Source organism: Panthera pardus, unplaced genomic scaffold (genome assembly GCF_024362965.1).
Source record: "Panthera pardus isolate Hobbes unplaced genomic scaffold, ASM2436296v1 HiC_scaffold_7, whole genome shotgun sequence".
NCBI classification, from domain to species: Eukaryota; Metazoa; Chordata; class Mammalia; order Carnivora; family Felidae; genus Panthera; species Panthera pardus.
In genome coordinates this window covers 66,017,750-66,041,558 of record NW_026527002.1, presented here as the reverse complement: position 1 = coordinate 66,041,558, position 23,809 = coordinate 66,017,750, and the positions used below count along the sequence as shown (strand labels likewise).

Below are 23,809 nucleotides of genomic sequence, written 5' to 3'. Positions count from 1 at the left end.
GGTTTTCAGTCCTAACAAGCATTGAGGCAAGCAGATACTGTAATGTCTGAGTACCCACAGAAGAGGGAACACTCACAAACAGAAGTAGGGGAGCACACACAGAAGTGGGGACCTACCTGAAGAAATAGGGGTGCCTACATAACCCACAGAAGTAATGGGATACATTCAAAAGTAGAAAGGTACCCATCGAAGGTGGGGGGGGGGGGGCACCTGAAAAAAATGAGGCATTGCCAAGAGACCAAAACAGTGGTGTTTTTGACCATGGACTCCTAAACAAATAACATAAGTACGTACTCTCAATTTACGTATATTCATAAATTCATCTGTGAATCACATCCCTATAAAAGGTGCTAATAATGGTATCTGTCCCATCATGTTGCTCAGGGAATTAAAACTAAATTTAAGTGCTTTCCAACAGGACCTGGTATGTGGTAAGCACTCGATGAGAATCAGTTGTTGCCATTAATATCTTCATCTTTAGGGTCCTAATTACAGACATTAGAAAACACACAAATAGATTATAGAAATAGACAATAGAGATTAAAGATGAAATAAAATGGAGAGATTGATGTTTTATACTTTTTCTGCCAGATTTCCTTTCCTATCCCACTTTGAAGACCTCAAGATCAAATTTGTTTTGAGAACTCAGAATCTAAGCCTATCCCACCATGGGCCATAAATATACAAAAATTCTGTCTAGTTTCTACATTATCAGGTGCTTATTATGCAGAGGGATATGCTAAAATGGACAGGTGAGCTGAGTTTAAAATGCCAGTTCAGCAGACTTTTCTCCCATGCAAGGAGGTAAGCTCCTGAGAGCATTGGACACTGTACTCCAAGTGCTCTGGCTGAGGGTAAGGTTTGTTTTCAGGAACTGTGAGCTAGGACCCAAAGGCCCCTCCAGTCCACAGACAGAGGAGCTCCAAAGGCAAGGAGGTGACAGCATCCCCCTGCTAGGTCCCCATAGATCAAAGACTGCTTCCGGTGAATGCTTTCAAATTCCTAAATAGGTATTTCTGAATGAAATCCATAACATTTACCTAGTGTTGCCATAACCACTCGAGAATCAACGAAGACCTGGTCCCTGCTTATCAGGATCTTCTGGGCTACTTGGGGGACAAGGTACAACTACTGAAGTGGCAGACTGGGTTTTGGTCTTGTCTAGGAGACTGGAGGAGGGGCGGGCACCAGAGACAGCCTGTTGGAAGAGGTAGAATCTCTGAAGAAGGACTGAAGAACCAGTCCTTCCAGGAGCTGGCTAGGTGGTGAGGCAGGAAGAAGGCTTTGCAGGGACAAATGCCGTGAGCAGAAACCGGGAGATGAGAAAGAATGGGAGGGGAGTGCTGGTCAACCAGAGGCCCAGGCAATGTGACATCCAGCCTCATGAAATCAGAGGGTAGAGGTTAGGAGTGCTAGGGTAGACGAGAAGCCCAATCTAAAAGCAGGATGACTGAAGCAAACAGAGCTGCTCAAATTGATGCAAACAGGGAGCGGGACACCATTACAAGTTCAAAAATATCTGGGATGGATAGAAGACAGGCAAGTTTCTCTCAGATGAGAATACAATTAATTTGTGTAAACTTGGCCCTCCTTCTTAGGATTTTAACACTCCGTTAGAGAGAGATGTTTCACTTGCAAATAATATTTACCCAATCTTGACATGCCTGAAGATTATTAATGTAGCTGCAATGTTCTCTCTTCCAACCTGTCAGTGTTCAAGCTCAAAGTCAGGACAAAACTTTCCAGGTTTTTAATCTGTGTTATCCACTGAATAAATAAGGGTCTTGAAAGTACATGGCACTCGGTACAAGCAGAGGCACTGCCTGATGTAACCAAAGGTTTCTTGAAAAAGACATAATGTTCCTATAGGTACCCAGCTTGGGTATTGAACACGTGAGAAATGGCAGGGGCTTCTTGAAGCTTCTTTCCTGCCTTTGATAACCCTGAGGCATGTTTTCCATCACACCTATAATTCAAACTTCAGAGCCCATAGTCACAGGAGATGGAAGAATTTAGAGATAAGTTATGTTCTTAACAATATCCTATGCAAGACAGAGTATGCTCCAGCAGCAGCCTTATTGTTAACCCCTGTGTGGTTTGGTCTGAAACAAACACACGGGGAAGCTACTGCTTTCTGTTGATGCTTCCGAAGCCCAATTTATTTACCGTTCCTCTAGATGTCAGCTGCTTGCCTTCCTGGAAAGGGTGATCTGTTTGCGCTATAAGTAATTTACTCCTGAAGAATTCGTCTGGAACCAGACCCCATATGAGTTCCAGCCTAACAGTCGAGACGATCTAGCACTGACCGTGATTGTGTCATTTGACCATCATGAGCCTCCTGATCTAAAGAGGAGGAATTTGGGTATACTCTTTCCCAGGTCCCTTGCAGCTACAATGCTCATTGATTCTAAAAGACAAATGTGTTAGAAAATAAATATTGGTTGACTGCCTACAACGTGCCAGGCTGGGGGTAGAGTGATTGGTAAACAAAACAACCCCTGCAGTCTTGAGGTTCATATCCCAACTAGACAGTCAACAAATAAGGAAACAAGATCATTTCAGAGATGTGTAAATGGAACAATGAAACCACAGTAAGATAAAAATGGCGACTGGGAGGTTTCCATAGAGGATGGTCACAGAAGGCCTCCCTGAGCAGGTGATATTTGAATGAGACCTGAGGGGTGGGTCAGAGCCAGCATGCGAAGCCGTGACAAGGGCAAAGGCTGGGAGGTGGGACTGAGCTGAGCCTGTTCAGGAAACCAAAGACGGCCCTTGTGGCTAGAACAGAATGAAGTTGGAGGAGGGGCACAGGCCAGATCAGGGAGGACCTTGCCAGTCACGGAAAGGAGGTTAGATCCTCTTCTAAGGGAAGCTGTTTGAGGGTTTCAAGCAGAGAAGTGACATAAGCTGATTATTTTAAGTATGAATGCTATGAGGAACCGAAGGTGAGAGAAGAAACCTGTCCTTTCTTCGGTTAAGTGAGATAGGAGGGGAATATCTCTTCTGCCCAGTCATGTTCCACACGCCACTTCAAACTGTGGTTGTAACCGCTCCAAGATTTGCTATACGATATTGCTTGCAACTAGATTTTTCCCCTACTCGACGTCTCCAAAATGAGCACGAGCCAAAGTTGAAGGGCAGGATGTGGTTTCGGCGTGCGGTGACCACCATCCCTTCCTCTGGTAGCCCAGAACCATTCCTGTCACTGCACAACCAGTCACTGCAAATCACTCCGGATACCCAGACTGCCCACGCGGCGATGACACCATGGAGTTCAGGAGGGGCCTGAGAGCCGTCTTGCTCCTCCTCTTCCTCCTCCTCCTTACCCTCCTGCCTCTCCTTAAACACAGCACAGATTACTGGCACCTGGGCTAAAATTTGCCCGGCCGAAAAGAAAGAGCCATTTCCCAACAGAACATTTTCCTTTGCTCTCTTGTGGCTGGGGGCAAAGAATCCAGCCAGCTAAGTCATCTTGGTAAAGAAACTGCCAGATGTAGTCCTGCTCCCCTCGGCACACAGCTCTCTTAACACAGAAGTGAAATTAATCAACTTAAGTCCTCTTTACCACTAGTTCCACACCATACTACCTACTGGTTTGGGGCCTGCAGTGTTATGCTGATGTGGAAAGTAGACCTAAGTGGTTTACCCAAAGCAATGGCCCCAGCCCAGTCATGTCGTTAACACTTTCTGCGGATTATTTCTCCCTTAGTAGTAAAAGCTGATTACCTGTCACAATGTAATATTGATATGGCATTTCCAGACCCTGTCTCCCAGAGTATAGCAATACGTGATATTGCTACTAGTTTTTTTTTTTTTTCAATATATGAAATTTATTGTCAAATTGGTTTCCATACAACACCCAGTGCTCATCCCAACAGGTGCCCTCCTCAATGCCCATCCCCCACTTTCCTCTCTCCCCCACCCCCCATCAACCCTCAGTTTGTTCTCAGTTTTTAAGAGTCTCTTATGCTTTGGCTCTCTCCCACTCTAACCTCTTTTTTTTTTTTTTTTTTTTTTTGCTACTAGTTTTAAAGTTTGGCCATAGATGCAAATTTGATCGACCCTGAAAAGCTGGAGTCCTTAACATGTTTTCTGTTAAGACACATCTGGTTAGAGTCCACCACTTAACTACTGCTGGTGTGACTTTAGGTATTTGACTTAACTTCTCTGAGCCAGTGTCCTCTTTTTCAAATGGAGAGCCTAACTCCTCAGGTTACCATTGAGGACTAAGCGAGATCATACATGTGAAGTGCTTAGTGCAGTCACTGATGTGTAGTAAACCCCCATTTATCGTTAGCAAAATAAGACCTCACCGTAGATGCAACTATGTAAGTCGTAAAACGTATCAACGTTAACATTCATCAACAGATAGGGAGCTATTAAAATGTATCACAAACATAATAAAAATGACAGAAAGTGATATTAAAATTTGAAACCATTTAAGCATTTGGTTGACAATACATAAAATTGAAATACAAGGATTCGAAAGATCTTTAAACCATCTGTACTTTACTAATTCACTATGCCCTCCCTGGCATTAATTTTACCTAGTGATATTCGCTGTATTATGATAAAAACTAATAATAATATGAGTATATTCTTTGTATCAGACACTATTCTGAATGCTTTATGAACACAATCTTCATTGCAACTCCGAAGTTGGTACTATTATTATGCATAGTTTACAGACGGGGAAACTGAGGCACGAAGTAAAGTTGGTAAACTATGGCCCAAGGACCAAATCTGGCCTCCCACCTGTTTTGGTAAATAAAGTTTTATTGGAACACAGCCACATCTATTCATTTACATGTTGCCTAAGGCTGCTTTTGCACTATAACTGCTAAACTGAGTAGTTGTGACAAAGAGCCTATAGCCCACAAAGCCCAAAATATTTACTCTCTGGCCCCTTACAGAAAGTTTGCTAAACGCTGATATCAGCTGTAAACTTCACTAAAAGATTGGGGTCTGGAATAGGAAGAAATAATATTTTATAATAGTAATAATGCCTTGAATTTGGTATTTAGAATGGGTTTTTACACATTTATCTCTTTAACTCTTATAACAACCCTGTAAAGTAGGTAGTCTTTTCATTTCCATTTCAGAAATGAAGAAAATGGGGCTCTGAGAGGTTAAATGACCTATGCCACAGGCTAGACAGTAAACTCCATGCATCTAGCTATCATGTGACCCTACTGTCATATCCACGTCACCTGCCACAATGCTAGGACAGAGTGGGCACTCAGAAAATATTTGCTAATGAAAGACAGTTGTAGAGGTCACCCAGCTAGAGAAGCTGGGTGTGCTCCTATTGCAGGGTTTTTTCTCCTGACCCCACAACTGCTTGGCAGTGAAAAGAGGGACTTTTTCTTGAGATCAGGTTAAACATAGGGTAGTTGACATGTCATCCTGATGTCGATTGAGAAATTTTCGCTGCCGTATTACTCTTCTTCCTTAGTCAAACATCGTCTCAATCTGACCAAAGGGCTTTTTGTTTTCCCTCAGATGCATAGTCATAGCCTTGCGAGTTGCCTTCTCCATGTGATTGGTGCGTTTTTAGACAAGATTAAAACTGACACCCTCAAGAGATGGTAGTCACGTGGAATCTGGGTTTTGGACGGATTTCAGGCAGAGCTCTGCCCGCCCTCCCCCATTCCACCACACGATGAGTCACAGTGCACAGCCAACTGCCGTTCCGAGAGCCACTCAAGGCTTTTGTTTTCTTTCATCTTGCTTTATGCTGGTCATGTGAGGCACAGTGTATTAATAGACCATCGGGCTGGCCTTCTCAATCTGGTTGTTGTTGGTCAGGGAGATAAATGCAAGGTCTGGCCGGTCCCTTGGTGCCATTTGTCACTCCTCTCTTGACTGTCACGTGCTGGTTGGTGACAGAGCTGAACCAGACAAGCAGAGGTCATCGGGTGTGGTCACCACCCATGGATGTGGCCTCTACGGATGTACTGACTTCTCGCCTCTCTCAGTGGGCACTGGATCAGCTCCTACTTCCATCTTTGGATCAGCAGCACTAATCTTAACAAACCAGCCTCCGCCTTGCCTCACCTCCTTCTCCCTGCATGTGTGAGAGATACAGAAGCCGGGCAGGAAAAGGTTTTGGGGTGGTTTTTTTGTTTTGCTTTGTTTTACTTAAAAGTAAAATTATGTTCAGGAAATTAAAAGTCTGTATGTGGTTTGACAGGCTCCAAAAGGGCTCCGGGAGGACAGAAGTTTTAAACAAATGTCTTGGAAGCAGAGGTTCTTTCAATTGCCTAGGGCTTTGATCCAGAAGTTTCGGTTCTCCTCTGCAGCCTACTTCTTAGAATGTCACTTTGCTAGTTCCCTCAGCCTTGATTCCAACGCTTCCAACAGTGTCACACTCGATGTTTATTGACCCAAAGTGAAGTTGGGCTGGGGCCTAGCCAGGAGATGAAACGCTCTTGAAAAGTTTCCTAGGAGCAGAAATTCAAGCTTTAATGTCAAAGAGGGGTCTTGGTTCTAAGTCTAAGGTGAGTGCGTTGGGGGCCTGCTGGGCTCTGGGGAGATTATTTTCATTTTACATCAACTTCTTTTGTTCAACAACTCCGTGAAAGCATCAAGTGTGTTGAGGTCTCTGCTGAGTCCTCTCCTTGCTCTCAGTAAATTGATAGTCTCTTGAGCCTCATTTTGTTCATCTGTTAAGTTGGTTGAACTACATGACCTCTAAGATGCCCTTCCAGTCTTAAGTTTCGTTTTTTAACAATAGAATTTTTAATAGATTTTTTAAAAATATTGCCACATCTGTAAAGAATTTTGCTACCAAAGAAAGACCAGACTAGGGATGCACCAACTTAAATTATTACCTTCATTTCTTTGTGTTTGGCAATAATGGGGGTCGTGGGATTGGGACACAGTCTTTCAATAAACACCAACCTCTATTTTCCACCTAATTTGTGCCAGGCACTGTGCTTTATGGGCATTCCCTCATTCAAAGCTCTCAACAATCTTGACGACTCTGAGTATTATTAGTACAGATGATGAAACCAGGGCACCAAGAAATTTAGTAACTTGCCCATAGCCACAGGGCTAATAGGTGGTCAAATCAAAAATTGAACCCAAGGTTAGGAGCTATAAGGATCCTAGCCTCTAAGCAGAAATATGTAGATATACGATACAACCCTGAATTCCTCTCTTTTCCTGTGATTGGCCTCTTTCCACAGGAATTTAAGTGCAATGGAAGATTCTAATTAACAGACATTTTTACTGAATGCTGCAGGAGCAGGAGACTTCTGGATAAGAATTTCCCCTTCCTTGGAAAGTGTGCATCTTACTGACCATGAGGTTTAATGTGCCTTGAGAGTAATTGGTGCTGGTGGGGAAGAAGTTCAAGTAGAGGTAGAAAAATTCTTGCTGGGAGTGATTGTGTATGACTCCAACATTTGCAGGTCATTGGAAGTTTTGTTCCCTTTAGAGTTCCTCAGCTTCACTTGCTGAAGTAGGACAGGCAGAATGAATTCACCCTGGCTGAAGCAAGACTCTTTATATTGAAAAGAAAACAAAAGCAATTAAATATTCAGCCTGATTCCTGGGTTTTGAATTACCCCCCATTTGTCTTTCACTTTGAGCATCTGCTTTTTATTGCACTGTGGGCCCGCCTGCCATCTATCTCTCCCTGTCGATCTGTCTCTACGTGTCATGTGACCCGAAAGCAAAGATTAGAGGAGAAAAATGTCTCTGTGTTCTAAGCCTGGCAACTTCTATTTTTATCCACAGCTGTTGGAACTGATAGCAAAGTCACAGCTCACATCCTTGAGTGGCATCGCCCAAAAGAACTTCATGAACATTTTGGAAAAAGTGGTACTGAAAGGTGAGCACGCTCTGTCTCTCTCTCTCTCTCTCTCTCTCTATCTATCTCTCTCTCTCTCTCTCTCTCTCTCTCTCACCCTCACCCCTTTTTATAGAGATGGGGATGGGCAGATGGGTTTTCTGATAGAGTGGACCTGTCATTAGATTTAAGGAAGAGTGAATGGATGGAAGTGAATGACTCCAGATGCACTTCTGCCAAATTCCAGTTCAGAAAGGAGGGTCACTTGTGAAAAGGGGAGACACCATCACCCTCCCATCCTTTTATTAGGAGTATCCATTTGCCCTGCTATAAGCCTCTCAGACTTCTCAATGTGGGCACACATCCCAACCTTGGCTAACCAAGCCCTCTGGATTCTAAATTCCTAGAAAATTGAGCTATATACGAAGCAGAATAGACTCATAGACTATTTGATCTAAAAGAAACTTTAGATCTTTGGCTCATCTGAGTCGTTGTACACAGAGGGAAACTGAGGCCCGTAAGAAAGAGTAATTTATCCATAATCACACAAAGACTCAGCCAGACAGGATCGGAACTCACATTCCTGACGAGTGACCACTTGCTGGGCAGGATGTCACTGCTGGGCAAAAGAAACTGCCTTCAAATCAGGTGAGCCATTGGTGCTGGCAAAACTGTGAAGGGAGAAAGAGTCTTTGTCGAAAACTAGGGAGAAGAGAACAAAGAGGGACCTAGATAATGGAAACTCTACCCAGTAACCTCAAGTGTAGAAGCTTGGCCAAGTGTAGAATAAATAACAGTGAGAAAGAAAACCACATCCCCGGAGGCAGTACCCACGTAACATGAGCAGAATCGAGAAGAAAGGCCCACTTATAAAATATACAGTGTTTCCAGTATCACGACTGTTAATACTTTTTTCTCCCCCCCCCACCCCCACTGCCCCCACTCCAGTCCTCGAAGACCAGCAAAACATCAGGCTAATAAGGGAACTACTCCAGACCCTCTACACGTCCTTATGTACGCTGGTCCAGAGAGTCGGCAAGTCTGTGCTGGTCGGGAACATCAACATGTGGGTGTACCGGATGGAGACCATTCTCCACTGGCAGCAGCAGCTGAACAATATCCAAATCACCAGGGTAAGCAGCAGCGCCCCGGCTTCCTTCTGGCAGTAAAGACGTTAGTCAGGTCCTCCACGGCGAGGCAGGACTTTAAATCCACCGTGGTGGTGGAAGAGTCTCAGCTATTCTGATCTGATGCTTTCTACTTGGGTGCTGGGAGTGGGCTAGAACTTCCCAGGAGAGGGAAGCAGAACTTGGCAAAACAGGATCAAAGTGTGGGAACTGAAACATGGTAGGAGAACTGGAGACTTCCATCTGGGGTGGGGGGCGGGGGGAATCTCTCCTCTTTGTCCATTTCCTCCTAAAGAACCTGTCCCTTATAGCTCTAGGAATGCTGCCTTGGATAGGATAGAGCTACAATGGCAGTGGCTTGGAAAACTGGTGCCAACCTTTGAAAATTCTAGTTCCAATGAATAATTATGACAAGGAAGCCTTTGGTTAAAGACTGTGAACATACATGTAGGAAAGAGAAGAGTAATTCTAACTCAAAGCAAAAAAAAAAAAAAAAAAAAAAAAGCCCTATATTACAACAAAACTACTATAAGTAGTGTCTTTTGACTTTTACAACATAATTTGGCCCCCAGCTCTTGTCTTCTTAATAGTGAGCAGCAGGACTAAGGCACACAAAAATGTGAGAAAGACACTGCTGTAATCTCTAAGGCTTGCTAATGGACAGGCATACTTAGACCGCTCACATAGCGCTCGACTCCCGTATCTAATCACCCACCGCACTGTTCTAAGTGGTTCCGGGACCCAAGCTGATAAAGTTTGGGTCCGCCCCATCTCTCGAGACAGTAGCCTGAAAAAAACCTGTTTGACCTCTTTTAAATAATTATTTTACTAACATAGTTTTCAAAATCTAGCATCCTTGACTTTGCTGTTAACACCCTCTCTAAGACTTAGTTTCTCAAACCCTGAAACAAGGGGAATAATTAGAAGCCTCAGAATTATGTGACTTCCTTAGTCACGTAGGCTACAACTCCCACACTTACACACACATAACCACACACACACACACACACACACACACACAGCAGAGCTCAAGCCCAGATAATCTTTCAAAAGCTATCTCAATTATTTGACTATTTTAAGAGAGTACATTCTGAACCTTTACCTAGTTTATTCTAATAATTTACCCCAATCCCTTCTCTCAGGTATGGGCATAGTTTGACAACGTGAACTTGTGACCCAGATTCCCAGCTTATCTCTCCCAGAAAATTCACTCACACCTTCTACCTGATTTCTGGTATTCTGTGTAGCCTGGACTTAATACGTTTGTTTTTTTGTTTTTTTTGTTTTTTTTTTTTGGTCTAAGCCCAGGAGAGAATTACCCAGCCAGTGATCTAAATGAGCAAGTCCCATTTGTCTCAAGGGCATCTTCTCCCAGGGGAATTTGGGACACTGTTTAGATGATCACACTTGCCTAGAGCTTGCCTCTGTTCCCTCTGTCCACACCACAGGAGCCCCATGGGCTTACTTACCTAGAACCACCCCCTTAATTGACCCATGGACACCGGAAGATAGCCACTGTAGTTACTCTAACCCTTCATGGAGTGAGAGGGGAGTGGGGACCAGAGAAGCCCAATGACTTAGGCCAAAACCGGGACTCTCTATTCCTCACATGGCAAAGCTTTCTTAACGTCAGAGATTTCCAAACTTCTTTTCAATCCAGCTTTCTTCCAACTATTTATTCCATGATCCAGCTTTTCGCAACCTTTTAAATCCAGCGCAATCCTGTGCAGAACAGATCAGACACGGAAGTTCATCTCACTCGCCCCTCTGCTCCTGGCACTACAGCCAGGCCAAGCTATTCCCTGCCCCTTCCAAGCTTGGTCCCACCTCCCCAGACCATCCGATCCACGGAAACCACTCTCCCCTCACCTTCTTCAGAGGGGTTATTGCTATGTGAAATTATCTCCTGCCTGGTTCCACTTCCCTGCCTCCATCCACTGGCTTCTGAGCACCGCAGGGAAAGACCCCACCATCTTGCTCCCTCTCTGTTCCCTCTTTCTTGCTCAGAGCAGAAGGCAGTCAGTAAATCTGAGACGAATGGATGAACGATTGAAGGGAAGTCCCCCACCACCTGCCTGAAATAACTCGTGCAGTGTTTGGGGGCATATAGATGGAAAATACTGCCCTGGGTTAGGGATGATGATAAACATTTACCAATTGCAGAATTTGGGGTGAGTTAGTCAGCATCTCCGGGCCCCATTTGGAAAATAAAGGCAGTAATACTGATCTCCTAGCACTAGTGTAGGATTTAATAACCTATAGAAAGTACTTGGAACAGTGCCTGACATGTAGTAAGTCTTTAAATGTGTCAGCTCTTATTATTACTAACGGCTCACTCTGCGGCCGGCTTTCTTCCAAGTCTTTCATATTGTATTAATTAATAATTGTAAGTAGGGGTCTTTACGATAGCTCATTTTCACTGGGCACTGGGCTAAGTACTTCTGTGCATTATCTCTTCCACCCTGCCTGGCAACACTATAAGATATGCTTTTCCTCATTTTATAAATGAGAAAAATTAGACTGCGTAGGTAAGAAGAGCTGGCTGGTGCCTTGATACAGATCAGATGTAGCAGTATGGGGACTGAACCTCAGGCCTGGCTACAGAGACCGCGCCTCTACCCATACTCTCTGCTCCCCTCTGCCCTCCTTCCCAGCCCTCCTTGCTCTGAGCCAGTGATTTTGAGAGCAGTGATGGGAACCCATGGAGCCCTAAAGAGCTTGTCACACAAATGCCCAACTCTCTGGAGGGAAGAAAGAGAGAAGGGACTTCGTTACTTCAGTGTGGACTGTATTTTAAAGCCAACTTTTTAACAGTTTGGACCAAAGAGAAGTATGCTATCACACAAAAATGTTAAGGTGACATTCACACTAATTGCTTTCTATTTGCCAAAGTCCTAGCACTATCTTCCCGGCATATAATCTCGTTTCCCTTCAAAATTTCATCTCTAATTACATGGAGCCAATGTTGTTTGGCAAAAAATAATTAATAGGATAAAGGATGAAGGGGGAAAAAAAAAGAGAACTGGTTTGGAGGGGAGAAAAATCAAATAGAACCACAGAGTGCTGTGGGCAAGGCAGGGTTTGGGAGCATGTAGAGGATATAGAGAATCCATAAAAGGATTTTTTTTCTCCCAATGTTTGTTTATTTTTCAGAGAGAGAGAGAGAGAGAGAGAGTGTGCATGAGCAAGCATGGGTGGGGGAGGGGCAGAGAGAGAGGGAGACAGAATCTGAAGCAGGCTCCAGGATCTGAGCTGTCAGCACAGAACCCTATGCGGGGCTCAAACCCACCAACCGCGAGATCATGACCTGAGCCGAAGTCAAATGCTTAACCGACTGAACCACCCAGGCACCCCTAAAAGGATTTTAGCCAAACGCTTGACTGGAAGAGCAAGAGTGACTTATTTTTCTTATATATTTACATTCAAAAAGAAGAAGGCATATAAGCAGTTAACCATTTATCAGGAGTAAGGGCTCAGCATGGGGTCTGGGCAAATATTTTGGAAAAGTTCAGGTTTGAAAATTTGAGAGTGAACTCTGCCAAGTGGACTTTAATAGGAGTTCATGTAATAATTGGCCTGGGAGTTTTAACCAAAAAAGTAGATGCTTTGAAGTGCTGGAAACAAAAAGAACATTTCATGGCAGTTTCATTAGCTCACATGATCACCAGCAGATGATAAACGACAAATAGGTCTAGAGCCTTCAGCAGCCCGGCAAAGTCCTGAATTTTGCAAACAATTGAAAGTTCAGCCCAGCAGCCTGAACAATTTGAATTGTCAAGTCATAGACATTTCTGATGAGTTAAGAGGCTGAAGCCGATCCATATCGGAGATTGTCGGAGCTAGAAGGGATCTTCAGAGTCTTCTAAGCTCATTCATTTTGGACATGGGGAAACTGAGACCCAGAGTTCCCAAGGACACCTGGGATCCAGATCTGCTTGTCCATTCGGTGTATCTCCCATGTCACCTGCCATTCTTCTCCACAGTCCAACTTCCCAAGGCCCCCTGCCACTTCCCACCTTCCCTCTACACACCTCTCCTGCTTGGCAAGGGACACAGGTGGGAGTCAATACGACTGCATACCCCCTGGAATCCTGGGCGGCGGGGGGGCTTTGATGTCCCTCGAACAGAGTAGTTCCCTAAAAATTTGAGGAGGGGACTCAGTACCCTTTGACAAGATAGTTTTCCCTGAGCTAAGGAAGGGCTTCTTCATCCTCTATTTTTTTCCCTTGAACGCCCCCCCCCCCCACCAGATGTGACAGAGCACTGAGCTAAAAATGTCCATAGTCCAAAATCAAGAGCACACCCAGGTCTAGCGTGAGAAGGACAAAGAACCACAATTTTGGATGATTTGTGCTGACTCTATATCCAAATGGCAGCATCCAGATGCTGTTAAAGGCATATCAGCAAATACTACTGAGGACCTCCTCCGTACAGACTGTTCCCAGAGCACTCTGTGCTTACTTCCTGGTCAGCACTTAACATACTGCTCTATAATTATTTGCTTATGTTTCTGAGTATCTTGCCAGCCTAAGGAACCCATTCCGACTCCAGTACCAGGCCACAGCAGGCCCTCAAAAGAGGTGGTTTGTGCTGGGCTAGTCTGCAAGGGATATGAAATTAGACCCCGCCCCCCCCCCTTCAAGGTTCAAAGTGTAGATGGGATAACATAAGCCCATCAAAATTTAAACAATAAATGTAAAATTAAACAGTAAATACAAAATTAAAGTTCAGGCTTGTAGTAGAGGTTTCTGATTAATCGCCTGTGTATTATTATCCACAAAGAGTTTTTTAAATGTCCCATGGAGCCCTAGGTTTGAAGAGAGATGCTCTAATGGATGGAATGGATGGTGTCACTTAGGTCAGAAGGTTCTGGACAAGTTAGTCCCAAAGCGCACATGCATGTGCACATACACCCAGGCACAGGGTCTTTTTGTTGCTGTTTTTTTTTTACCTCCTTAATTATTAAGATTTTGTTCATCCCCCAGGTACTTATTGGGTGCCACTCTATGCTAGGCACAAAGGAGACAGCAATGACAAAAGACAAAAAGTCCGGCCCCCGTGGAGCTTACCTTCAGCAGGAACGTTCCATTAAGCTTTCTTTGGGAAAATGCCTCACATAACAAAAAGGCGCTGGTTCCAAAAGTACCCGAGAGAGACCACGGGAGTTCCAGGAAGATGCAGTGAAAGAGGGCTGGGGTAGTCACAAACGCAGAAAAGGCCTTTCGGAGGAAACAAGTAGACGCTGGATCTGAGGGAAAGTAATTGGGATGGGCAGAGAGGCCTGGGGAGAGCAGGGCCCACGGGCAGCATGTTTGGGCACAGATGAGAAAGCCCGCTTAGAGATGGGTTGTCAGGAGGGGCAGTGACAGAGCCAACTGAGGCGGCAGGGGCGGGTGGCGCCCTGTCCCAGGCACCCCGCCCTTTAAGAAGGTAGCGAATCTCGTCGCGGAGTGAATTGAGTGGAGCACCGGAATCGAACATGTGCTGTGCCGTTCAGAGGATCGTTAAAAGTATAAAGCTTTGTCAATCTCAGGAAAATCCCTCTGGCACCATCCAGCTCGAGCTGTTCAGGGCTGTTCCTGTGGGTCTCGGCCACGGGTCCTGCATTTAGGGCATTTCTGCATTTAAAGCGGGGAGAATTGCTGCTTCTAATCTCTGATCAAAAAACCAACTTGAGGGTAGAGGACGAGGGGACAGCTGCATCCCTGGAGGGTGTCACCTGGTGATCCGCTGCCCTTCCGCCCTGCAACCCACAACTTAACATCATCCTTCTCCCCACAGCCTGCCTTCAAGGGCCTCACCTTCACCGACCTGCCTTTATGCTTACAACTGAACATCATGCACAGGCTGAGTGACGGGCGGGACCTGGTCAGCCTGGGCCAGGTGGCTCCTGACCTGCACGTGCTCAGTGAGGACCGTCTGCTGTGGAAAAAGCTCTGCCAATACCACTTCTCTGAGCGGCAGGTCAGGGGGCCCAGCGGGCAGTCCTTCCTTCTCTCCCTTCTCTGTCCCCCACCCTCAGATGTCCTTGGCATTCTTCTCGCACTTTAGGCATGGGTGCCCACCCTCCAGGGCTTCCTGGCCGACTGGAAAGCAACAGTACAGGGAGTTTCTAAATAATGTACGTGAGGGTTTCCCTTAAGGTGATTTTGATGAGAAAAAAAAAAAAAAACTTACATTTTTTTTTTTAATGTTTATTTTTGAGACGGAGACAACATGCGAGCAGAGGAGGGGCAGAGTGAGAGAGAGACACAGAATCTGAAGCAGGCTCTAGGCTCTGAGCTGTCAGCACAGAGCCCAGTGCAGGGCTCGAACCCACGAACCGTGAGATCATGACCTGAACCAAAGACGGATGCTGAACCAACTGAGCCACTCAGGCTCCCCCACCAACTTACATTTTTAACCTATATGCACACTTTGCAATTTGCTTTAAAAAGTTCATAAAGGGGGCGCCTGGGTGGCTCAGTCAGTTAAGCATCTGACTCTTGATTTGGGCTCATGTCCTGATGTCACAGTTCGTGGGATAGAGCCCGGCTTCAGGCTCTGTATTGCTTAGGATTCTCTCTCTCCCTCTCTCTGTGCCCCTCCCCTGCATTCATTCTCTCTCTCTCTGTCTCTCTCTCTCTCTCAAAAAGAAACATTTTTTAAAAGTTCCTAAAGTGGCATCAATCCTCCTTTTCTATAACAAAGTAACTTACAAAAGTCACTTATTTTCATGATATTTTACAGCTGATGTACTTTTACAGATATTATTTCATTTTAGTCTAATGACCCAGGGTGGAGTAGGTATCATTAGACTCACTTTAAACAGATGAGGGGGCTCAGACCACAGGTGGCTAAGTGACTGTCCAAACTAGGGGAGTGGCTCTCAAGGTGAAGAAACTGGCCTTGAATCTGAATTTGAAGTGGGGCCTTCTGACACCCGAGGAGTCCTGTTTCCCCTCCTCGTGCTGCCTCAGATTTTTTTTCCCCAACTTCTTTATATAGACGTGTGAGTTCAACAAGTTCTGTTCATGAAGCCACTAATATTTAGATCTAGATTAGAGGCACTATGCCAAGGAGTCACCGCATCTCCCGGGAAATAATCACTCAAGTCTACGGCTAAGAAAAGATTGAAGGTGTTTATGGAGATTACCTAAACTTTAAAGGACCATCCAAATATAATTTAGTAGAGGTCACTAGTAAGATGTCACCATCCACCTGTTTCTTTTAAAGACTGGTAAAAGCTACCGTTTAACTGGGTAGAGCTCAGAAGGTCCCTCTTTATATCTTGGCTATTTTTTTCCCTGGAAATTGCAGGACACAGATGAAAAAGGGGGAAGGAGGGTGGGAACAGAACTTTTCAGAACCAGAAAACCACAAGCCATGTTCTTGATGAACTCTTCTGCAACTATCTGTATTTGTTTGCAATTTAGATCCGCAAGCGATTAATTTTGTCAGACAAAGGACAGCTGGATTGGAAGAAGATGTATTTTAAACTTGTGCGATGTTACCCACGGAAAGAGCAGTATGGAGACACCCTTCAGCTTTGCAGACACTGTCACATTCTCTCCTGGAAGGTATGTGTCTCCAGTGGCTGCCACAGACCCCCAGCCCAGCCCCTGGGAGCCAGCAGCATTGCCAAAGCCTTTCCTACTCCTTTCCTGCTCTTCCCCTCTGCAGCCCCCAGCTGAAGGTGTAGGGAAACTGAGTCAGTGCCTGGGGGAAAAAAACTTTCAAAGACATTCATTTCCTCCACCCCCTTACATATATATTTTTTTATATTTATGTATGTATATTTTATGTGTATATATATATTTTTTATGCATCCCACCCACCTGCAAATTCTCCCATCTCTTTGGGCATAGGCATACACACACACACAGCTCTCTAGTTTTGCATAACTCACGGCATTCTTGACAGAGGAATGTTGCTTTGAGGTTGGGAAATGACTCACGGTGCTAACAAGCCAGCAGGATGCTTCTGAGAACCTAAACCTACCCATGATGTTCCTTTCCAGGGCACTGACCACCCGTGCACAGCCAATAACCCAGAGAGCTGCTCCGTTTCCCTTTCACCCCAGGACTTTATCAACTTGTTCAAGTTCTGAATCCCAGCACATGACGACACTTCAGACGGGTTCCCCGGCTGATTGGATTCTTGGGAATACAGAGTTTGGACACTTCATTTGTAAATAGTGTACATTTGAAATGCTGGCTCAAAACTTCTGAGATAAGTCACTGAGAGGATGTTGGAAGGGGAGAGATGCAGTTGCTGGCTGGGAATTTAAGACTATGGACTTCTCATTAGAATTGGTATGGAAAATCAGAAATACTGTAAATAAATTTTTTCCCTAACTATTTGCCGGCAAGACTATAAGGGCAGGAATTCAGTTTCATCGGTGAAAATGGAATTTCCTTGATGTTCACTGAAACGCCTTTGTAGTTCCCTAGGGATGTGGAAGAAAAGGGCAGAACTCGAATACAAGATAGAACACTCTCTGTTTACAATGTGAAAATTTGCTTAAAGAAAGGAAGAGAAGAAGAAAACTTCATTATATATGAGAAGTCCCCGCGCTTTGGTTTCGATTTTGGGGGGTTTGTTTTAAAAAGGCAAAGGAAGCACCACCCATCTTAACCCGTGTGGGCACAAGGCCTTATCTTGCAAATATATCACACAATAGTCTACCTCGGAAAGTATGCAATGCCCTCTCTGACAAAGCGCATTGTCCAGTAGGCAGTGTCTGTTTTTCTTGGTTTTTCATCACCCGAAAGTGGTTTAAATAGGAAAGGGATACTGGAGGCAATCCTCATCATGCTTGAGACTTCCCTTTTAGGCGAATAAGCACCTCTTCAGAGTTGCCTCTTTTCTAGAACGGCCCCACAGCGCGTATGCCTCTTTCCCTTTCGTGCTGTAGCTCATTCAGGGCAACATAAGGCCAATTAAAAACAGTCCCAGAGGAAGTCCTGCCGCAGAAAAGATAGAATCAGTCACCCAATAGCTGTGAAGACTTTCTATTCCTGTTTAACTTCTTGGTTTGTCTGGGCTTCCTGGAATATCTTCACGGATAAGCATATCTGTGGACTGGTCGGAGCCAGAGTGCCGATAAAAGCTTGTAAAACAGGTTTTACATATCAGTTAAACGTGTTTCCAGCTGCTGTTCCTCATGACAGGGGATGAGTTGAGGGGCTTTGTTTTCTTTTTGCCCAACATCAAAATTCAGTCAACCTAAGCTAGCACTTCTTGCAAGGATGACAAGAGAAAGCCTGGAGTTCCAATCACAGGGAACAGAAGTACTGTGAGTTCATCCTACACTTGCTACATACCCCTGGGGATCTTGCGAGGCAAATTATCAGCAGGTAGCTGTGTAGAGGAAAGGGAATCTCAGGACTTAATGAGTTCATTGTCAAATATTCCTGGGATGGGGGTAGGGGATGTTTGGTGTTTTTTTTTACTTTTTATAGAACTTTGCTTTTCTACAACAATGTACATATCTTGGCAGTTGTATCTGCTTCATGCTTTTTTTTTTTTTTTCTCTCACGCAAATAAAGTTGCCACTCTGCATGGCCTTGGCACATAGGTGAAGCAGAGATAGGAAACTTGCTCACGTTCACATTGAAGAACAGGGTATCCTTAGGGGTTGAACCTTGGGGTGACCAGATGAGGGGAGAGATGGTTAAGCACGTACAGAAACGAGGCAAGGGACCGGCCAGTGATGCGAAGTCCCTTCATGCCCATCCGTCAGTGCGCAGTCCACGACTCAGCATCCCAAAGAGAAGTCAACCATTAGTCCCCTCACTTTGCAATGCCTGTGTCTACACCCCAGGGTGTCTCCACATTTCTTTTCCTCATCACCCCTGACAGAAGAAAAAATTAAATTGAATTTAAATTCTCCCCACTGTGACAAATATTAAAGAATAAGATTTTGTTGGGTAAGGTTGAGCTTTAGGAACCCCTGTATGACCTGATGGGATTTTTGCTTCCCCTTCCCCCCTGAGTCAGAGTCACATTGAGGATGCAGGGCCTAAGTGGGGAATAAAAAGCTGGCACTTCTATAATTCAGAGACGTGCCCCCAAATGTCTCGGCTTCCTTAAAGATGTGGGGCAGAGCTGGGTTAATTGTCTCTAGATGCTGGAACCTTTAGCTCTGACATTTTTAGGTTTAGGCATCCATGGCCTTCCACATCTGCCCATCAACTCATGACCTCTGCCCCTTCGTGCTGATCGGGGAGGTGGAAACTCCTGGGTACCCTCAGGTTTACAGTCCCGGAACTGTTGCCTGCTTTCGACCGTCAGCACAAAACTGCCAAACCAGTCTCATCTGGACTTTGTGCAATGCCCACGATTGCACATCATATGCCAGGCAGCAAGGCACATCTGTGCAGGATGACTCCTACTACCCAGCGGTGGGGTTATGGTTTTCTGAGATGTTTACCTTGATGGTGCCTCTGGGCTCTCCCCATCTCTGTTGGCATTTTTGGAGGTGGTGTGAAGCAGAGTCAAGGAAAAATTTTAAGGAAGAAAAGAGAAGAAACCAACGCTCTTGGTTCTCTTTCATTGGGAGAGGAGAATAAGAAAGGAAATGGCAGGTGGAGAGGGACGGGGGAAGGAATAGAAATGGCCTATCTTTGATGCTGTGGTTTGTATGAAGGCATTGGAGAAGAACATAGTAGGTGCAGGGCATCTGTGTTGGCACCACATGGCAGCTGTTAAGCATGGTCAGAGCCTCCCATGTAAGTAGAGTGAGTGAAAAAGAAAATACTTGTTCCCTGGGTACCAATCATCTATAGAATTTCTATTGGCAAACCCTCTCGGGACAACCTAACCTCAAAACAAAACAAAACAAAACACACAAAGAATCCCTGTCTTCCAAACTACTGGTCTAAAAGCCAGAGGGACAGGACGATGGAAATTGCTGGAAGAAATAGAAAGCTCTCCTCTCTTTGCTGTACCTACCTACTACCCCCGACCCCAATCCTGTGATGTAGAATTTGAAATTGATGTCGACTATGAAGTAATGCGGACTTCCAGAGAAAGAAGGAGTGTGTCCAGGGCAGTGTGAGGAAGTCCACAGGGATGTTCTGTATGATGAGCTGGTCCAACATAAAGGTGTATGAGCAGTGAGCCTAGAGTCTCTTAAGAGTAAGGCACAACGTTTGGGGAAAGAATATGTGAGTGCTCACTTCATAGCAAGATCCGGAAGAAGGTCCAATGACATCTTAAGCCAGGTTGCATTATTAATGCTATTACTCTGAGGAGACAGATCAGTGGCGTGGGAGGGTAAGTGGCATAAAATACAAAGTGAAAAACATCCCCAGGGCATCGGGTATGAGATGACATTTGTTCAGTAATGATCAATTTTATATTGAAGTGGCTGGGAGGAGATACTTGAGATGCGCTGGGTTGACATTGCAGAACACTCAGCAACAGTGGGCCTTCCTTGGGGACATGACTTGGTAACAAGTTGTGTACTGTGTTACCACCATGACTCTCCGTGGATTCAAAAACTTTGCTCATAAGGAGCCTACAATTAACAGAGGCTCTGTTTTTCTGTTGTTTTCTATGTGGGAGAAGGGAGGGGGCTTAGAGTATCATTTGTCTAAGCAAGTGGAGTGATTCACAAGGTCAATCATTTCAAGACATGTTCAACAATGTATCATTTGTAGCACTCAATACAATGTTTATCATAAAATATGCACCTGAGTTTATATTTTTCTGCCAGGCTATAGGGCAATAATGTTTTGCTATGCACTCTATTTTGTGTGAATTTTTTTAAACTGTAATTTTATGTGTGAATTTTTTTTAACTAAACTATATCAAACATATTCTATGTGGACATCTGGGTTTTTTTTGTTTTTGTTTTTTGTTTTTATCTGTTTCCAACTATCTGAGTCTGCGAACCATCCTTCTGACTGGATGCTGGCCTAAAATCCTATTAGTGTTTAAACAGACCTCAGAAACACCCTGAACCTCTAGACAAACGCAAAGCCGTGGCTCTTTGATGTATCTTGGGCTCTTGATGTCTTCAGTAAACAAGATCGTAACTCCTTTAAACTCCACGTTTTCTCTAGAGGTTTTCTTCTCTTTTTTTTAATTTTATTTTTTTGTTTTTTTATTTTTAAGAAGAGTAAACCCTCTGTGATTTTCCAAAGGAAGGAAACTCCTATCCCAGACTTTAATGCTAGAAGGGAAGTGAAAGATGGTAGAGTCTGGCATTCCTTCTGCCTTTCAGCATGAGGTAGTGGGTCCACAATATTCAGGGGACAAGTCTGAGCCCACGTGGTACTCAGTGGTAGACCCGAGTATAAACCTGGGACTTTCTGAGCTCTTGACTTTGTGCCCCCTACCCAGCATCTTTTGCTATGTCTGGAGACATGTGCTACCTGACCTGAATCTTCTCAACACCTTCGCCGTGGAAGGCAAGCATGAGAGTCCGGTGTTAGACATGTGGCCATTATCTTCTCCAAATATTTTAAGCCCCTGGTTCTCTATGGAGAAATTCACATTTCTCCCTGGAGCCACTTAACATTTTTACAAACCTCTGACTCTACTGTGAGGACAGCATTCTAGTGAGTACAACCTGCTCGCCATAAAGTAAGCAGCATGTTTTGACAAATTTACTTTTCCCTGGGTACTTGCATTTTAATTCCAAAAGTGGCCCTTAAGACAGAAAACGGCTGAGCGGCCAGCTTGCTTTCTAGAAACTGAGGTTCTGAAACCAAGCTTGGGAACCAAGCAGATATTTCCTCTCTTAGACTAAGAGGTACATTTAATCCATACCCTCATCTCCCCATCTTCCGGCACCTGGCATGAGATCCAGTGAGCTTCTGTCCCAGTGCAGACCCTCCCGCTCTCTGCTAAACCTCATCTTCGCTAAGCAAAGAGGGACTATTCCAAGAGGCAGCAAAGAGCGAGGGACCACAGATACTTCTGACTTTGTCTGCTGGACATTTTTCAAAGTGTCTCTGAACTCAGCAAACAAAGCCTCCTGAGAAATCTCTCAAAACTCAGGTCCTGCTCCATTTGTCCAAAAATGGATAGCTGCTCCAAATCTCTGAACTTCTTAAAACTCCATCTGCTACAACACTACTTCTGGAGTCTGAACATGACTTTTTCTGTCTTTGAGTATAGCAATGTTTGTTTAATTAACGATGTACAAGTCTGTTAAACAGAAGGCTCCAACTACTAGTCTATGCTTGCGAACTCTTGGCACTATCTTTATTCTACCAAGTGCCAATAACCCTGGCTAAAGGGGGTGTATATTCAAGTCCACGTCCTAAGTCGAGAAGCTTTACTCCTTTCAATAAAAAAATGCTATAAGGGGTTGAACGTTGTAACTAAAAGTATGAGGTTAGACTAATTACATACAAAAAATGTTTATTTAATATTGTGTGAGCTAAGCCCTCCTGTATAAATTATTTGCACACTTTTCTTGCATGATGAATTGATTTTTTTATAGTTGTTTGTACCAGACGGTGGCATATTTTTGTAAAGATTTTTTTGACACTGAATTGCAATAAATGTTTTTCCAACAACACGCTGGTGCATTTTGGTGCGTGCCAATTCAAGTTGGCTTTCTGAGCACACGGACTGCATTTACCTTTTGCCTCGTAAGGCTTATATGCCTTGTCCCAGGAACTTGTTACCGTTGGTGTAAAATGTCTAGGGATATGTAGAAAAATGACCTCGCTGCTGAGTACCAGCCTCAGTCAATAACACAGAACTGTGCTTAAATGGGATATCTCCACTTACTTGTGTATAATAGAATGATGGGGGACTAGTGAGATGTGAAATCAGTATCAACTTTTTCATCAACATTTATCGAACAGCTACAATACGCTGGACCCTGTGCGAGGCACTGGGAATAGCATGGTGAACAAGACAGATACAGTCCCTGCCTTCATGGAATTTAGATTCTAGCAGGAAAAACAAAGACAGACACACACAAAGCAAGTGGGAAGATATTCAATTCATAATAAGTGCTATAAAGAGAATAAACAAGGGGCTGAGATGCAGAATGTCAAGGGGACCTGCTTTGGACCAGCTGTGCGGGGGCGGGGGGGGGTCTCTCCAACAAGAGATACTGAAGCTGAGGTCCAGAATGTGAGAAAGAGCCTCCTCCAGAAGAGTGAGGTCATGAGCACTTCAGAAAGAGGGAATGGCTTGTGCAGGGTTCAGATCATGGTCCTGCCACTTACCTGCAGTGTGACCTTGGCCACCTCGACTCCTCTAGGTCCCAACGTCCTAGACTCCAAAATGGTGAAAATAAATCTATGACTGGGGTTGGGAGGGTTATGTGAACCACTACAAGTAAAATGTGTGGAGCCACACACACATTCAGTAAATGCTCATTAGATGTTAACAGTTAACAGTCCCTGAGCGACAAGGGTCTGAGAATTAGGTTGGGAATTGCTCTGCGTCTCTCTCTAGTCAGGTGTGATATGCTCGGGTGACCGACATGGCGACTGACTGAATAACACATTTACTCTGGAACACACACTGATCCTGCCTGCCACTAACTCTCCATCGGAAAACGACGTAAAAGGCGCATGAGAGTAATCAGAGATTTTTTTTTAATGTGTATTTATTTTTGAGAGAGAGCGAGTAGGGGAGGGGCAGAGACACAGGGAGACAGAGGATCCAAAGCGGGCTCCACGCTGACAGCAGAGAGCCGGATGTGGGGCTCAAACTCATGAACCAACCGGGAGATCGTGACCTGAGCCCAAGTCGGAGGCTCAACAGACTGAGCCACCCAGGCGCGCCCCAAGAGATTTTTTTTTTTCCTAATTTCCACCAGGATCACAAAAGCTCACCATTCGCAAAATATCCCATGCACTCTTTGCTCAGACTACTCCATCCACCTGGAATACTCTTCCTCTGCCTCTGACAGATAAGCATCTATTACCCC

At 44.6% G+C, this 23,809-nt stretch overlaps 1 protein-coding gene across 1 annotated transcript in view; it reads left to right on the top strand.

Moving 5' to 3' along the window:
- FBXO32 (F-box protein 32) overlaps positions 1-22,436 on the top strand; it is a 35,886-nt gene extending 13,450 nt beyond the window's left edge. The window contains exons 5-9 of the mRNA XM_053896383.1: positions 7,744-7,837; positions 8,744-8,928; positions 14,704-14,886; positions 16,338-16,481; positions 16,922-22,436. Coding sequence (XP_053752358.1) covers positions 7,744-7,837; positions 8,744-8,928; positions 14,704-14,886; positions 16,338-16,481; positions 16,922-17,011 — 696 coding nt within the window. The 3' untranslated portion in view covers positions 17,012-22,436. The remainder of the gene's footprint in view (positions 1-7,743; positions 7,838-8,743; positions 8,929-14,703; positions 14,887-16,337; positions 16,482-16,921) is intronic.
- Positions 22,437-23,809: the final 1,373 nt, after the last annotated feature.